Raw genomic sequence first — 17143 nt, 5'->3', positions numbered from 1 at the left:
CTTCTTGTTGATGTTGTGGCTGGGGCTTTGGTCTGGATTTTAAACTTAACTAAAGCCATGGCTCTAGCATCGATTTGCAGCTCGTTCAGGTTTCCAGGTCATCAATGGATGCACTTTCACGGACTATAATTAATTATGTTTGCATTCTCATTAGCCAGGGGGGCCCCCATCATTGGGTGCCGCTTCAGGACCATTGTCAACACTTGGGACTGAAATAATGAACGATGATTTTTCATTTGGATTTCCTCTGGTGACAGTTTTGCTGAAATCCAATACACAGAAGTGGAAGTGGATGTGGATGTGGATGCGCCTGCCTCCGTGGCTCCAGTGTGTGCTCCATATGGCTCATTGCCTGATTTGATTGATCCTGGTGAACTGGTGACGCCTCCCCTGGGGGAGGTTCCATGCGGTGACTCCATGCAGGGGTTTTCGGGGGCCGAGCGCCCAGCTGTGTCGCGCATTTGTCTAAAATGTCAAATATAAATATTTGCTTGGCTCTTGTTTGAATTTGGTTTTCGGGTTTTCCAATAAACACAGAGGAGAGAATCGAGAAGCGTAGAGGAGCCTGCAACGGATGTGGTTGTGTCACGTTTGCCTATTTGCATAGGCCGGCAGGCAGGCAGAGGCACACACGCACTGATATTCGCAGACAATTGTCAGGCACTGTGTTTGCACTTTTGGCCTCCCCAAAAACGTTTGGGGTTTCCATTAATTACATTGTCAATAGATGGGAATGCCAATGGGTGTCCTGTTTGTTCTCCTAATGAAGCGCAGGCGGAGGCGGAGGCCAAGGCGAAGGCGAAGGCGTGTGTGTGTCGTCGTGATATTGATAGGGGTCTTAACGGGTACTCAGGTTTGCCGGAGCAAAATATAACTTCTAATCGCAGAGAGAGAGATAGAGGGAGAGGTTCAAGGGTCAAGGGTCACTACAGCGGGATTAAGTGTTATGTTTCTGTCGTTGTCGTTGGAAATAAATATATTATAGCCCCCAAAAGGGTAACGTAGCCCTTCTGCTAATTGGTAAAACATTGATTTACCCGAACAAAATGAATAAATAATAATTTTTGGCAGCAAAGCCACAGTGCCACTCGTGCGTATACGTAATGCTGTCATAAATGCAATCCCCAATCCCCGTTAAACCCCCTCATGTGCGGGGAAATAAACATGGCAAAGGCACTCGCTGGCTCACTCGCTCCGCCCGTTACAAATCCTTCAAAAAGCCAACTTAAGCGCAACACAAACGATACAATATACGAGTCGTATATATACGCGTAGAGAGCTGGGTGCTGGGTGGTACAGTGCGGGACATACATACATTAACGTATCAATGGCTTAGGGAAAGTACAGTCCCACTCGTATAAATAACTCTCTCCGCTCTCTCTGTCTCCGTTTTTGTGTCTGTCTTTTTGGGAACGTGTTTGAGTTGTGAAAACCAATGCCAGTCCATTGCCAGGCTTAACCTATCTCTGGGAGTGCCAGATACAGTGGCTGTCAAACTGTATTTGATGAATAGTAGCTTTTGTGGGAATAAACTGCAGTCTGAATAGCTTTTCACGTGGAAAATTCCCTAAAATAAAGAGAGATATTTAATGAAAAGGCAGATAAAATAAAATTCGATATAAACTGAGGTTTTCCCTACAATCTGTATCCCCACAACAGCCTTTTCAACCACTTTCCATTCAGGAAAAGCGATTCTAAAGTGACTTCAATAGCCAGAACTGCCATCAGCGTAATGTTCCTACAAATTGAGTGCAAATTTCAGCGTTAAAATAGTGGGCAATCCAAGGGAAGAGCAGGTCGCTGGATGGCTGTTTAATCTGTAGTGCGATTTGGAAAAACATATTTGCAGCAGCAGCTAGTGCTGTGAATAAACCCACAGCGTGACCAAAATGTTGTGCAGCTCATGAACTCTAAATGCCCTCGAACCCCCCCTCCCTCAACCCAAAGGCCTAATCTAGCACCCCTTCCCAGCGTCGACCCTGACCCCCAACCGAACGGAACAGCACAGAACAGCACAGAACAGTGCAAATGGAGTCGCGCGGTGCCCAGTGGCGAAAAGGGCACACAAATTGCGTATACGCAGCGCTGGCTCTGGGGCCAGGCCACCAAAATGAATTTCTGGGGGCATTAAAAATCAGTTTCGGATGCCAAAATGTGGAAAACATAATGGCGAATCAATATAACTCTAGCCAGAGTGGGTGGCAGGGGTGGCTGGGTGAATGGGTTTATGCTGTTGGGGGTTCTGTGGCCAGGGCTCAATGAGGGGGTGGTTGTGGCGTGACCAGACCAAAGCAGACACTCTCCTACACTCGTATGTGGTCGTGTGCCGAGTGTTTGTGGTTAAATGCCTGTGGATTTGCCGATGTCGCACTGTCCAACCCACTCTCTCTCTCCCCCACCTCACACCTCCCCTAATTGATGGCCTTTTGAATTGAAATTGAAGAGCAAAAACAGTGCAAAGATTAAACCCAATGCTAAAACCCTCATAAAAAACACCACAAAATCACAGAATGATCCCATATTGAGGGATATAGATGTGTTCGCCCTAAGGCTCTTTCAGCTTTCGATGAACGTGGGTAGTGTATTTAAGGTTTCGTCATGCGCGAGTGAACCTTCCGTGTCCTGCCACATTGTGCTGCACAGGTAAGGTAGGTGGCCTGCAGCTGAGTTATGGTTTTAATTGGTTTGATTAGCCCCGCTGCTGCTGTTGCAGCTCCACCTCTATTTATGCATGTTCCCCACAGATTTATCGTGTGGCAAGTGGGGCAGATACATCGTCATGGTTTGCAGAACTTAAGCTTACAGAATGGAGCTCTGCTCTCTGATTAGCCGGTAAATTGCTGTTCAAAAGCAAAACATGGGGGTCACCCTTCTTTGGGACTTCCATGTTCCACTATCCGAATCCTTATGCCTGGGCTCGGGTATATGTATAGTGTGATAGTAGATGTTTGGGCAACGGTCAATGGATTATTTTCGCGAAGCGACAGTTAGACTATCATAGAATTAAGAGAGACAGCAAGCCGGATGATTTCAGGATTTTTGTGGCAGTTTCTGTTTTTGTGATCAATAATGCATAAGCGAAGGATAAAATAAAAAAAAGGAACAAAAAATAATTATTAAGATGAACAAACAGGAACGAACTAAAAGAACGACTTAGTTCGGTAAATTGAAGGATGTTTACCCAACACTAAATTGAACAATGTTTACCCAACACTACAAGGAAAGCAGAACGAACCCTCTGTGCCCCATCTTTGAACTAAACCTCAAACAAATAAAATCATTGCGTAAAACCTGCGTTAAACCTGGGGCTTCGTTACAGCACAGCCGTATCCAACAGAGTAAATAGGCTAGGAGGATCACAAAAACAGGAACTGCAACCACAATCATGAAATCATCCGGCTGGCTGTCTCTTTTCCTGGTGCTCTCCCTTCTGGCTGGCGCCTGGGCCTACAATGCAAGTAAGATGGTCCAAAAGCAATTTAATAATTTGGATGAAGAATATTGGTGTTCTAATAGAGAAGTGCGATGACACACCGACCGAGACTGGGCCGTGCAAGGGGGAATTCGAGATGTGGCGCTTCGACAGGGTCAACCGGCAGTGCGAGTCCTTCATCTTCGGCGGCTGTCAAGCAACCAACAACTTTTTCGAGTCCGGAATGCACTGTGTTTTAAACTGCCTGAAACATCACGAATTCTAAGTATAAATACCAATATTTATGGCCCGTTGATGTCTGTTGTCTGATGTCTGTAATCCCCCGAAACATTCCTACAGCTCTGCGAAAAAAAGTTTCCATCTGAGATTTGCAATTTAACAACAAAGTTGAATGGAGTAAAAGGGCGGTGGGGGGGAGGTTAGAAAAAGTTTGACCGTGGAAAATATGATTTGTCTGCAAAGTTTGAATAGATTTTCGCCAAGGCAATTTATGTGGATATTTTTTTCTGCGACTGTCATGCAAATAAACTGCAGTGTCCGCGCTTTGATTTATGCTGATGAAAATTGAGTTGTTCGCAAAACAAAATTATATATGTATGTGCTACCATGCTGCCAAAATACAAAATTCGGAGTCCGCGATGCGTGCAGGAGGTGCGATAGTATCGACTATAATCTCTGACACTTGCGCCAATTTGCATTTTGTGCAGTTTTCATACACACACACGGCGCATACTTAATCAGGGGCACCTCCCTGTGGACTCGAGTGTGACCATATCGATGCGGATCGAATGGCATGCCCCGCCCCCTCAATCAGCAAAAGGAGGAACATGAACATGACCATGAATAGGAGCGCTAGCAATGCCTCTGTGGCTGGCTGGCTGGCTGGCAGCTTACTTAATATGCAGGTCCCAACACAAATTAAAACTCTTCTGTACACAGCACTGCTGTGCTGCATTGGAATCAACACGAAAGAAAAGGGAAACAGAAGCTGCAGATACCCTTAAAGAAGATCTCCTTGGAGGCCATCCCCCTCCGGGGTTACAAACCTCCCTTGGGCAACGTTATACCCTCTCGGCGGAAGAGTACGCGAATAACAAGCTGTTATTGTTATTGTGTGCTGTGTGCACGTTGTCCGTTAGATTTCCCGACAAGAGACAAAGTTCACTTGTCGCCTAGATCAGATGTGCTGGCAACCCTGTCACCGTTTCTGGCGCATTTTTCCCATCTCTCTCTCTGGGTGTGTCGCGTGTGTGTCGTGTGCGTGTGTCTCTGTCGTGGAGGGAATTAAATTCATTAGCAATTTGCACGCCGGCAAGCGGGTGAAAAGCGCACCCCCTGACAGGCATGGGACGACAGGCACAGAGGCAGAGACAGCGCCAGACAGGAGACAAACAGGAGCGATTTTTAGTTGAGAATCTTTTACTAAACAGATGCCACATAAAGGATGTCTGTAGGAGTAGAAAATGCCACAAAGCGAGGGGGGGAAGTGGAACCCAAGGAAAGTAAATCAAGACAACGACACCCCTCAGACTATACCATCCCCTCTAAGACACAACAAACACCAGAGTTAGACTAGAATTATTTAATTATTCCGCCTAAATGCTTATTAATTCCATTGTCCAGTCTCGTATTCGGTTCGGTTCTCATCCTAGTAGTAGTTCAAAGTTCTCATCCAAGTAGCAGTCCAAGAGTTCATTCGAGCATCTAACGCTTGAAGGCCGTGTGTGTAGTGGCACTATGAGTACCCGTCAGCAGGGTTCTGTAGCTCTTGTCCATGTCCATTTGGATGCCATACTCAATCGGATAGACAATGGGCTTGCGCTCCACGCGCCACACAGGTGGCAGCATCAAATCATTCAAAGATTTGTCCAACCTGATGCCGCATTTGCCCTGGTAGTGACGGAACCTCTCCGGCTTGTGTATTTTGTTATACGGATCGCGATAGTAATCCCGATAGTCCTGGCAATCATTATAGTATCGATCGACTCGGTCCAAACCTCCATAATCCACCAGTTTGAGACCAGGTAGAACATAGCCCGCCGAGGCAGCACGCTGAACACGACTGTTCTTCGATACAGCCAACATATCAACTTCAGGGATAATCATTTTGATTGTTTTTTTTTGTTAAAATTGAGTGGTTTAAGGTATATTTATTTATTTATATTTTTGTTTGTTATGCGGATCAGAATTTTCAATGTGTGCAAACGATGTGTACCCTAGGGGTTTGTCTGTTTGAATGAGATCTGAGGGGAGTATATGAAGGGTGAAGTAAGGGCCTCCTTCATGCCGAAAAGCGTTGTACTCAACGTACAGCAAAAACAAATAAAATAAAGCACCCAGCCAAGCTGATGCTGGATCTAAGCATCGAAAACTTCTTTATTTGGCCCTCGAAGCATTTATTGCTTCTAAGATCTTCACAATACACTATCGCTCTACAGATAAACTATCTCAAAAGTCTTCATAGCTTAACATTAAAACAACATTAATACAAATATAATTAAATGTAGACTTGAACTTTTTTTTATTTTTCTTTAATTTTAACATTTAATCCGTTGTCTAAAATTGTAACCCTTAATCATAACTAGTAGTTCCAGGCGCGATTCGAGACATCTATCGCTTGAATCCGGAGTGCGTGATGGGATTGTAGATGCCCGTCAATAATGTCCTGTAGCTCTTGCTCGAGTCCATTGGGTGGCCGTAGTCAACAGGATAGACAATGGGCAGGCGCTCGACACTCGATCGAGGGGGCAGCAACATATCCCCCTGAGAATTATCCAGCCTGACGCCGCACTTGCCCTGATACTGGCGGAACCTCTCCGGCTTGGGCATTTTGCCGTACGGATCGCGATAGTAGTCGCGATACTTCTGGCAATCCAGATAGAACCCATCGATTCGGCTGACATCGGCATAGTCCACGCCATTGAGGCCAGGAATCACATAACCCAGAATCAACTTACGCTGAACGCGACTGTTCTTCGAAACAGCCAACATATCCACTTGGGGAATATCCATGTTGATTGTTGCGCTGAAAGCAATTCAATTCGATGGAAAATATATGTATATCTAAGTTTTGTTTGTGGATCGAATGTGAATCGATGTTAGCTCTACGAGTTTCAGAAGTAGAATGATATTCTATAAGGGGGAAGCTGACTTATACAGGAAAGCAAACTAAATACGTAGAATCTTGCTATCTTCAATACGTTGCTTTATTTTCTTCTCAATTAAATCCCGTGCTGTAATTAAAAGACAAGACTTTGCCTTCTGCCAATCGGTAGGAGTGATTGGTCACTGGAAAGGGGAAAGGTAGGTGAGTGAGTGTACACGAGCATGTCGACGACAAACTAAACAAAAAGCCATTGATCCATTAACTGAATAGAATGCTTCCTTGCCGTCTGCTGCCTTCTGATGTAACACAAACCCAATCAATCAGTGCTGCTTCTTTCTCTGGCCTTTGTTTGCATTCGCAAAAGAAAAACAAGGGAAATCAGGGGCAGAAAAGTTCAATAAGGGTCAAAGAAATGTGTCGCCTGGCTTCAATTAGCTTTGGCTTTGTTCATTCGATTGTCAGCCATAAGTTGCAGAGGCCGAGACTCCTCAGCCTTAGCCTTGGCCAGAATCAATTAACATTGCGCATACGACACGGAGTGTGGCACATGGGGCCCATCTGGGGGATAATTATGCACCATCAATTGCAAAAGTCCTTGCCTTACACTCGGGAACCGGTTCGATTGACAGAGTCAAGTGCTCTGCCTCCCCAATCGACTGGCAATCGTTCAACTGTTAATAATCAAATATCTATCGCTGTAATTGCTTCGTCCCCGACATTCCCCAAGGACTTTGTGCTCGGACTCAGAGTCAGACTCTGACTGTCGGTTAATCAGTTGTCAATTTGCTTTATTGACAGCGCAGGCATTCGTCCGGAAAGCACAACAACACCAACAGAGTGAAAAAATATCCCTATCCCCATCCCCATCCCCCCATCTCCACCCGCTTGCATTTCCCTGCTGATGCTGCTGCTGCTACAGCTGCAATCTGGAAAATGGGAAATGGCAAACATTTAATTCTCTGGCAAATGCTGGCCAATTAGCCGGGTCAAAAGCGGAAGCGAGGATAAAGCTTGAAACGAGCAAAGGAAAGGCAAGCGAAAAGCGGCATAATGGGTGTCATCATCAGCGGGTGATTATGAGAACTTTAATGAGGGAGCAATGTTGAGCATAACAATAGATGTATCTATTGTCCACCTCCCAGAGAGCACTCCGCCTCAGGCCCACACACCAGCCGTATTAGTTTGGTAAGCCAACAATTGCTGGGATTGTGAGGATTGTTGGGCCAATTGTTGAGCAACATATTCATCTAATTAGCGCGCAGACTGACACTTGATTGATCGGCCACGGGACAAGTTCAATGGCAATGGGAGAATATATTATTCACAATAAGCCATTAAGTCGGTGATTGATTCGACCAGTGGCGTCCCTTAAGTTCAATCAAATCTGCTATCCCACTCTCAATAAGTCCATGGGGAAGGGCAACTTTATGATATGTTCAGACATAAATCATGCATGAATGTGGCAGCAAAACGATTCCAGATTCAACAGGATTCGAAGAGAAACTCCTCGAACCCCGAGCCTCGAACAGGCGCCAGCAAATTGCCCAACAAATCAATCAAACACATCTGACAGAAGCGAGAAACGACGGTCTTGTATCCACAGGAAGGACATGCAAATGAAAGGGAAACTGGCTCCTGACTCCTGACTCCTGGCTCCAGCTTTGAGCCTCCTGCTGAAATGGCCCAGACAACACCGGACATGATGGCCACATGATGGGGCGTCTCTATTATTTAGGCTCAAGTGCCCAGCCACTTGATCAAATTTTAAAGAAAAAGACACCGGTAAGACCCTAAATGAAATATTCATGGTTCACCTTTGTTCTGAACCCCAAAATGTGAATAGGCAACAATCTAAACAATTGAATAATTAACCATCTACTTGGGGCTGAGGGGGGGGATGGGCCAAAGAAAAGCAAATAAAATATCAAGCATACGCCACACGTGCGCCATCATTTGAATGGTAATTGAATTTTATATTCACATTTGTTAATTTCCTAAAAACACACTACTTCCCCCTTGCCCCCCTTTCGACGGAAACTCAAACATAAACTCAAATTATTCCAACTTCCAATCGACTTCATTATGGGCACCCACCGGATGGGAGTCTGCACTCTGGAGCCTGCCACCTGCTGTATGCCACATCTCATCTTCTACTGGCTCTCCGAATTTCCACATTAATTGCCTGAGCACCTCATCTCTGTGCTTCTGCTTTTGCCTTTGCTTTTAGCTGCTGTGGCACGTTAGGCATGCCACCGATGGGAAGCAGAGACGCCTACTGAAGGCGGGAAAAGCATCATCGGTGGAGTGGACATCGTGCACCTTTTCTGCCCATTTTCGTGGGCCTCCCGTTTATTTGCACTGCGAGAACGACTGCGCATATTTTTGCCTGCAAATTAATTGTTGACATTTGCAGCAACAAAAAAGAAGAAAAGAAAAACATTTGTTGAGTAGACGGGTTGAAGCCCAGTCCTGCCCTGCGTTTCCTTCCTTTGCCTTACTTTCCTTTCGTTTCGTCTCGTATCGTTTTTTTCTTCTTATTAATTAGGAAAACTCTGGGCGAAATGTTATTTGTTTTGTTTGAGTTCAAGTTGGTTAAGTGAGCATTTGTTCAGCTGAATCGGTGGGTGGGTAGAGCAGAGAAGAGGCATTAATTGTAAGCAGATTGAGCAAGTAATTTGGCTCACTTGATGATTGGACTTTGGGCCAACTTTTGCTGTTGATTAAATGCAGTTTGTATTTTTCCAAACTTTGCCAAAAAGTACAACATTTAAAGGGCGATTTTACCCGTTTTAAAGCCTCCCAAAATTATGGTTGACGGAATCCATTAAAAATATTAAAATTGAATAACCATCCCTCAGACCACATTCTTTGCGAATCAAATTCCATCTGCTCTGATCTACTCGGCAATGTTTGTATTTATTCAAATGAATATGAATATCCTGTAATACCTGTTATGATATTTCTTCTAAAATGCAATTTCAAACTGGCAAAAGCTGAAATCAAAGCCACAAAATGGCCAAAATACAGTGCGCTCTAAAAAAATAAAGCAGGGACATGTCGAAAAAATTCTGATAATTGTTGGGCAACTTTTTTGCAAAAAAAAAGATATTAATCGGTGGTGTTTCGGTACAATACTTTGTCGATAAATCACCAATGAAAATCGATCACAAAAATAAATCCTTTAACTCTTTTTTTAGTGTGAATTGCACCAAAAATCTGCTTTTATTGAACACATTTCCAATATATTGATGACTCAACAGACTATACATCTATGAAACGCACTGTACAGTGCACTGTGTACTAGCCGTGTAACAGGCAAATGTCGATATGTAAACATGTTATGTGCAAACTTTTCCCATCTCTTCCCGAAAAAAAAAAAACGGGTAGCATAAAAAAATGGCAACTGCATATATCTGAACGACTTCCTTCCCGGACATGGACCCATAACGCTGTCGCCTCTGGTTTCACAGTTCTCCGGAGTCTGGACAGCGGCGGAGAGCAGCTGCCAAAATGCATTACACAAATTGTCCGTTTATGGCAGGGCAAAGGTAAAAACTCAACCGAAAACCGCACATAAAAACTATTAGGTACTCGGTTAAGGCAAACAGTTTGTCTACCTTCATCGCACGGGCACACGAACCGGACGGACACACGGTTCCACGGCCCCACGGCCACACGGCCACTCCTTCACTATTCACGTTTCCTGTCCGCCTGTCCGCCCGTTCAAAGGTTGAAGGAACATCTGTCAGCGGCATTCGGGCGCGACAGTCAGCTCAGACATGCGGGCGACACTCGTGCGACATTTTGGCAACATTCTGTGGCACAACTGCAGTAAGGGGCCAAAGGAGGAAGCACTCCCTGCTTTAGACTTGAAAATACCCGTTTTTTCTATGGGATTCTGGATATAATAATAAGCATTTTATATATGTATTTTTAAGGCAACTTTCTGGCTTGTCTTGAGTTGTTACAAACATCTTCATGAACAGCATCTACCCCTTAATCCACAAGCAGCGGGTATAAAAAATCGTATCGAAAACTATCTGACAAACATGTTCCACTCATGCACATAGACAGGGAACAGAGACAGGAAGCCGGAGCAGGAGCATTCATGGAACATGGACATGGACACGACTCCAGTTCCCCCCTCCCCGCTCGTAGCTCGTAAATGGGTTGACATTTCAATCTCTGTCTGGGTGTCTGGGAGTCTGCGACTCTGGGGCTGAGATGCGCTGAGTACAGTGGGGTGTAGTGGAGTTGGGTTGGATGATGATGATTCAGGGGGCTGACTCGTGAATTCCCTGGCATCGCTAACAGCCCTCGTACTATTCCGTGCATATTTCACAAAATTGCATCCGTTTGTCGCATTTTGGCAGCCGCATATTCCAGAGCTCTAAACATCTTCCGCACGACTGAATGCGAGTCAATTACAAAATTGCATTTTCCACATACCCCCACCCACACCCCCACCCTTAACCCAAAATCAACTGCATCTCACTCGCTCTTTGTCCGACGTGTCATCTCTTTTTCTCTTCTTTTTGTTGGTCTTTTGTTTTTATTTTTTTCGAAGCTGCCTTCATTAGGCCAAAGATGTGTTGGTAAAAGTTTTATTTTGGCTAAATTGCCCTCAAACAATTCTCACAAAAATTGTCTGGGAAACGGGGAGCAGCTTGTTTCATTCAGAGTGGGAAAAGTTTGTTGTTGAAAACTCCATCCATGAAAACATACAAGAGAGGCTTCGGCTTTGAATAGAAAATTTGGACGCACATTGAATTTTTGGATTTGGAAACTACTTAAATTTCAGCTAAGGAATAGAAGCAAAGCATAATTAATGCTATAGTGCTACTGGAAAGCTCATAAATTCACAGAAAAGCCCTTCAAAGTATTATAAAACTATACTATAAACTTGAACCTCCAAAGGAACCTTTTGTATACCATCATTTTGTATCTAAAAGGAGAAATCGAACCTAAGAGTGTGTTCCCCCTAGTAAAACCTTGCCCAACGAACCATGAGCTGGCCCTTAGTTTCTTCGGGAAAACCCATTAGCAGCATCAGCACGAGGAGGGTCCCCTAACTAGTAGATCTGTCCAGCAGGAACAGCCGGGCGGGGGACAGGAAACAGAACTGTTTGAACCTCTCGACTAAGCGAAGATTTGCGGCTAAGTCACGTAAGGCGAATAAATTTTGTATGACATTGCCGGGTGGTCGGGAGGAGCCAGGAGCTCAGTACGGGCAGGAGACCATCAAAGTAGCGCAAATTTGTAACGGTAATTTAGCTTGGGCTTCCACCGGATTTCAGTGCCGCAGACGGGGGAGAACTGGGAGAGTTTCGGTGCCGTAGAAAATGGAAACTTTGGGAGATGGGATGCCGATGGAGATGGAGATGGAGGTCACTAAGTAGCATGGACCGTATTTCACGCAAGGACTACGAAACAGACAGGACCGACCACGCCCACGTCGGTAACTGGACTTCCGAAGAACCCTCCGAAGTAGCCCTGCAGCCAGCCCCCCTCCTTCCAATAGATGCCAAATTGAATTAAATGTAAAAATCTTTTGCACGCAATTGAGAAATGGAAAAAAGTGCTAAATAAATTTATAGACATGAATATGAAAAGAGAGAAAGATTGCGGGGACAGGGAGTCGCTGTGGGAGGAGGAGGAATACATTTCGGGACTTTTTACGACTTCCATAGAAATTAAAATGCCATTTAATGTTGGGAGAATATAAATTAAATGGTTCTTTTTTATGTTTATTTCGACTGCCGTCCTTGGCATTGGTTGGGTGGGAGGGGTCCTCCTTGATGGTTGTGGTTCCGCCTCTGAGGCCGGGACAGGTCCTGCTGCAGTAAGGCCGATTTGCCGGTAAATTGAATTGGCATAAAACTGAAAACAAACTGAAAGTTTTGCTTTATGTGGCCACCCACCGATGTCTCAATTTGTGCGGGGCGCACCGATCTCTAATCGACTTTTAGATGTTCCATTTTATGGCTGCAGATTTTGTACATGTTTATTGTCTGGCATCTCGGCCAGAGTCAAAAACCGTGCGATTTGTAGTGGAAAGAGAGCTATGGACGAGGGAGGCAGGGAGGTAGGGGTACTCGCCAAAGCGAGTTTACTTTGTTGCCAATTGTTTATGCCATTTAAATTTGTTATGCGCCTTTTATGTCTCTCTGTCTCTGTGCGGTTTTATGGCCAAAGTTTTATTTATGTCTCCCCTCTCTCTCTGAATTTTCGACACGCCAATTGCATTTGATTAGATTCTGTTTGCTTTCCTTTTTTGGCTGGGGGACTCTGAAAATATGGCGGAATTTATGAGAAATGGCGATCCAGCAAGAGCTTTTCTTTAATCAATGGTTGAGTCGGTGTTTTACTTTCACTTAAGCCCCAATCCCCAATTAATTTGGCAGTTCTTTGTAACTGAATTATGGATAAGTTGATGGAGAATCAATTACCAACAGAAGCTTTCCTTAGAGCCAGCTTAAGGGCGCTTTACTTTGCTTCTCCTGTGAGGACATTTCTCTAAGTGCATCCTTCGGCTTAGCCTCATCACGTGCCCGGAAGGACTTCTCAGCTGTGGAGGAGGAGCAGCAGGGGGAGCCCCTGCTGTTACCTGCGTAAATTAGTTATAGCTGTTGGGTTGGCGCTGAGATCGGGCCATATACAAGTGGCGTGCTGTGTTGATTCTACGACATTTAAGAAGATTTATGGCTACACCTTGACGGCAAATGGGCGCCCGAGTCCAGGTCCGAGAGCCAAGCGGAAGCTGCAGCGAGTCGAGTGCATGGGGCAGGACCGGCTCCGAGCTGGGCAATTTGCCGAAAGTCATTAAGTTTGCGCATCAGTGCAACAGCAATGAGATTTCCCCACCTCGAGGACCCACAGCCACAGCGGAAAGTCAACGACAACGAGGTCTTTAAGGGCTCATTTTTATTCAATCCCATTTGGATGCCACGAAGGCACTCGAGAGTTGGCCTGACTGAAGACTGAGGCTCTGGCAGGCTCTGGCAGGGTCTGCCGACAGGCTCTGGCTGAAATATAATTATAGTTTCATTTCCGTTCCGACTCGAAAAGCCAAATTTGGCTGGCAGACGACGTCAACACGTGGCGTATGAGTAATGCATGGCCTTGGGCCTCAATCTGCTTATAAAATAAAGTCAACAGAGATATGCAGACGACTGCATTAAGCATTTTGACCGAATGATTAAGTAGTTTAATTTATTGAGTGATGGAAGCGGAGAGTATTCACAAAAATAAAACATATGCCCCCAATAAAAAGCCAAGGATTGAAGAACTCCGAACCAGCTTTAATCTCATCTAACCAGAGGACGGACCATTTAAATATTCCCTGACCCAAAAATCACATTTAGTGCATCAGTCTGAAGGAAACATAAAGAAAGAGCGACGCGCCACAGCAGAAGAGGCTGCGACTGACCTTCTTTATGTCCAGACTGCCTTGCGGATCGCAAAACAGCAGCTCGAAGATCTGACGGAAGAAGCCGGGTTGGAGATCGGTAGGGCTGCCGATAGAGTCTTCGTCCTCTTCGCTGCTTTGCCTCAGCTCGTGGCGACTCATTAGCTCCAGCAGTGGTGTCTCCAGCTCCAGCTCCGCCTTCGAATCGACCTCCTTCAGATAGTCGATGGTGACGAGCTCGCGCTCGCTGTCCAGGTTATATTCCCGAGTCTGGTCGCGTTTGTCGATGCGCTCGTTCTGGCCCTTGGGCCGCGGTGCCATGATGGTCTTCATCCATCCGAACCAGTCGAAGCGCTTCTTCATGGGCAAGGCTCGGACTATGCCCACCGGCTGGTCGATGGCATCGTGAAAGGAAGATGTCGAGCTTATGCAGGATAGATATTCCCCCGGATCGCTTTCGGCATCGGGTTGTTGGTTAATTCGGAGCGCAGTTGGTAGCATAGGATCCTGGTGATCGATGCGATCCTGGTGATCGATTAGATTCAGTTGAGCCAGCTCTTGAAAATTGTAAGGAAGCGGGGAGTTTAAGGATACTTGGGGCCGGTCCTCGCCGTAGGTGCTATGCAGCTGCAATTCCAGCAGTCGCTGATCCTCCGACTGCTCGGCCATGGAGACAGTTTCGTGATTATCGTGGCTGTAATAGCCGGTGGCTCCGTAACTCGATGGCTCCCCGGTGTACGGCATCTCATCCTCGAATTCATTCTGATTCCCATATTCATGATATTGCTCTTCGTTCTGATCCTCCTCATACTGATTTCGAGACTGCATTTGATCGTCATCTTCATATCGTTCTTCATACAGTCTCTGATCATCCTCTTGATATTGAGCCTCATACTGATCTTGGGACTCCTCCGAGTACCGGCTCTCAACCTCTAATTGATATTGATTCTCCTGCTCCTGCCCCTGCTCCTGGCTCAGATCGACCGTTTCCTCTCCCTGGCCGCCGCGAAAACGTGCGGGGCGTAGAGGCCTGTATCCGAGTCCCCTACTGGCATACCGCCACAGCAGAGAGGGCACCTGGTAGCCGAATAAGTTTGCCTCTTGGACGGAGGACAAAGCTCTATCCAAAATTGAAGGTCCTGGCTGCCGCTGAAACCTGCGACGAAACAGTGGCGTGGCTCCGGAGCGACGCGGGCTGACCGGTACGGCGGAGGGCCTCAGAAGGCGAACCGAGGGAGATGTAAAGGTGGAAGAGCGTATCCAACGCGGAGAAGACGGGCGCCAAGCCTGCATTTCCCTGTATGCCGAGGAGCGTCCGGAGGGATTCTGCGAGTACTGCTCCTCGCGTTCCCTGGCGATCTGCTCCCGTACCCGGGCCCTGGCCCGATCCCCGATCACCGCCACCGTCAGCCGCCGCTCCACGTGCCGCCGGTTGATGAACGACACCTGGGCCACCACTAACCCATATTCACGACACAACTGGAGGAGCTCCTCGTTTTTCAACTGCTGCAGCTGCTGCAGGACGGTCGGCCTGCCCTGGGGCATAGTTACTGGCTCTGGCGATGGATCTGCTTTATTCCCGGCTGGCAATTCTTTGAACAAAACATAAAACACTGAGAATTTTGTACCTTGAGGATTTTTTAGTATTTTAATAATTTGGTAATTTTTTCGAATTTTTTTATATCGATGTCGAAAACTATCTGAGAATGAAGTTTAATTCCATTAGCTTTTGTTTTCCGTGTTTCTCAGAGGCTTAGACAAGTGCAAACAAAGCCGTTTGCCTGAAGGCGTTTTCGGGAAACTTTCGATGGCCTTCGGAGGCGATTCCGATTGCCCCCTTCGGCTTATAGAACGTCCCCCCTCCCGAAATCAGACAATAAATTTAAACTTTGTTCCTTATGCAAACCGGAGGAAAACAAGCTGGGAAAACTGACAAATGGAAAAGTTGAAAAGTCATCGAGTTCTGTTGTTATTTTATTTTGATGACCTGACTGCAGTTCCCTACCCAACCGTAAAGTTTTTACCCTTCTGCCACCGCCAGGCTGTGGGTCCTGTGTCCCCTTTTCGATGGCACCCAATGTTGTACTTGTTTGTCGTCCTTTTTTTGTTTTTATGGAGAAATATATCCTGCGGAGCGGAGGTAGACACAGATGTGACCATGGGATAGATCAAAGGGAATGTCAGCTTTAAAGGGGGCAAACGACTACAACAAAAGGAACAACTTGAAAACTTTACTGAATTGTATGATATTTTGATTCTGATTTTGATAAAGAATTCAATTTATTTGCATGCGTTTTTCAAGCACTTCCCACTGAGTGGAAAATACAAAAATGGAAGCTGCGAATGAAGGGTTCAGAGTATTGAATAATTGAGTTTAATTTTTTCTTCCTTTCCTGGGTATGGCCCGAGGTCCTATTCTCAACAATTTTTAGCCTTTCCCAATTTCTCATTTACCATAATATTTTTTAATAAAATTTAAATGGAAATAATGAACCTTTAAGCGTTTTTTGCGCGCCATCTATTAATTCACTTTTAAAGCATGACAAGCGCCATCTATGTGAAAGCTTAAGCAAACTAAAAACCGCCGATGAATGATTTTTCAGAGCTTTAACAGTTTAAGATCCAGTCAATTGCAGTTCATTTCAAACGTCTGGAGAAGTCGTTACTCTCAAACTGTATTTTGCAACAAAAAACAAGCAGGAACGTTATAAGCCTCGACCCAAGCTAACACTCAGCCAGTATATACATATGTAAACGAATCTATGTAATTTATACAATATATTTTATGTATCGCTGTTCCAAAAAAAATTGCATTTAAATCGGTCGAACTGTTTGGCATCTGTCCCTTTTCTTCAACACCAACACCTGGCGATTTATCTCGCTCCCTTTCGCCAGAGCTCGCACATTGCACGATGAACAGTGTGTGAGAGATAGAGAGAAACGCGTGGAAGGCGTTGCGTAGCTTCTGCAATTTCATTGGTTTCTTCTGGCTATAATTATGATCCGATCCAGATTCGCTAACCTGTTAGATATAGTCATTGACTATGATTGTCTCCATGATTTTCCCGCATCTTCAAAATCTTTTAAAATATACTTGCAACAGTGTGATATCACAGGAGTCTGGATACAAAACTTGGCTGCTCTAGCTCTGATAGTCTCTGAGATCAAAGCGCTCACCACGATGGACAGACAGATA

The 17143-nt window shown here is 45.4% G+C and overlaps 4 protein-coding genes across 5 annotated transcripts; 1 reads left to right on the top strand and 3 right to left on the bottom strand.

The window, feature by feature from the left end:
- The first annotated feature begins 3227 nt into the window (after window positions 1-3227).
- On the top strand, window positions 3228-4027 carry LOC6903370 (trypsin inhibitor). 2 transcript variants are annotated; one of them, XM_015179827.2, is made up of 3 exons: window positions 3229-3458; window positions 3517-3698; window positions 3773-4027. In XM_015179827.2, exons 1-2 carry the CDS (start codon window positions 3386-3388, stop codon window positions 3696-3698), a joined length of 255 nt encoding a protein of 84 aa, XP_015035313.1. In that variant the 5' UTR covers window positions 3229-3385; the 3' UTR covers window positions 3773-4027. The 2 variants fall into 2 exon arrangements, with proteins under 2 accessions (XP_002132252.1, XP_015035313.1); XM_002132216.3 differs by lacking the exon at window positions 3773-4027 and having other exon boundaries at window positions 3228-3458; window positions 3517-3734.
- A 1110-nt stretch (window positions 4028-5137) lies between these two features.
- LOC4817912 (uncharacterized) lies at window positions 5138-5539 on the bottom strand. The gene has a single exon (XM_001357216.2). It carries the CDS (start codon window positions 5537-5539, stop codon window positions 5138-5140), a length of 402 nt encoding a protein of 133 aa, XP_001357252.1.
- A 504-nt stretch (window positions 5540-6043) lies between these two features.
- On the bottom strand, window positions 6044-6445 carry LOC6903371 (uncharacterized). Its single transcript, XM_002132217.3, has one exon. It carries the CDS (start codon window positions 6443-6445, stop codon window positions 6044-6046), a length of 402 nt encoding a protein of 133 aa, XP_002132253.2.
- Window positions 6446-13819: 7374 nt separating this feature from the next.
- Window positions 13820-15652, bottom strand: LOC4818005 (uncharacterized). Its single transcript, XM_001357217.4, has one exon. The coding sequence runs from the start codon at window positions 15490-15492 to the stop codon at window positions 13900-13902; it is 1593 nt and encodes a 530-aa protein (XP_001357253.3). The 5' UTR covers window positions 15493-15652; the 3' UTR covers window positions 13820-13899.
- Window positions 15653-17143: the final 1491 nt, after the last annotated feature.

The sequence above is a fragment of the Drosophila pseudoobscura genome, chromosome 4 (assembly GCF_009870125.1).
Source record: "Drosophila pseudoobscura strain MV-25-SWS-2005 chromosome 4, UCI_Dpse_MV25, whole genome shotgun sequence".
NCBI classification, from domain to species: domain Eukaryota; kingdom Metazoa; phylum Arthropoda; class Insecta; order Diptera; family Drosophilidae; genus Drosophila; species Drosophila pseudoobscura.
Note: the sequence above shows the minus strand (reverse complement) of the source record. Positions and strands in the feature narration are given on the sequence as shown.

Excerpts from the sequence above, each read along its gene's own strand:
- LOC6903371 (XM_002132217.3), bottom strand. The coding sequence starts at position 6,445 with ATGGATATTCCCCAAGTGGATATGTTGGCTGTTTCGAAGAACAGTCGC.
- LOC4817912 (XM_001357216.2), bottom strand. The coding sequence starts at position 5,539 with ATGATTATCCCTGAAGTTGATATGTTGGCTGTATCGAAGAACAGTCGT.
- LOC4818005 (XM_001357217.4), bottom strand. The coding sequence starts at position 15,492 with ATGCCCCAGGGCAGGCCGACCGTCCTGCAGCAGCTGCAGCAGTTGAAA.
- LOC6903370 (XM_015179827.2), top strand. The coding sequence starts at position 3,386 with ATGAAATCATCCGGCTGGCTGTCTCTTTTCCTGGTGCTCTCCCTTCTG. Across the intron at positions 3,459-3,516 it reads CGCCTGGGCCTACAATGCAA|AGAAGTGCGATGACACACCG; the intron begins GTAAGATGGTCC and ends GTGTTCTAATAG.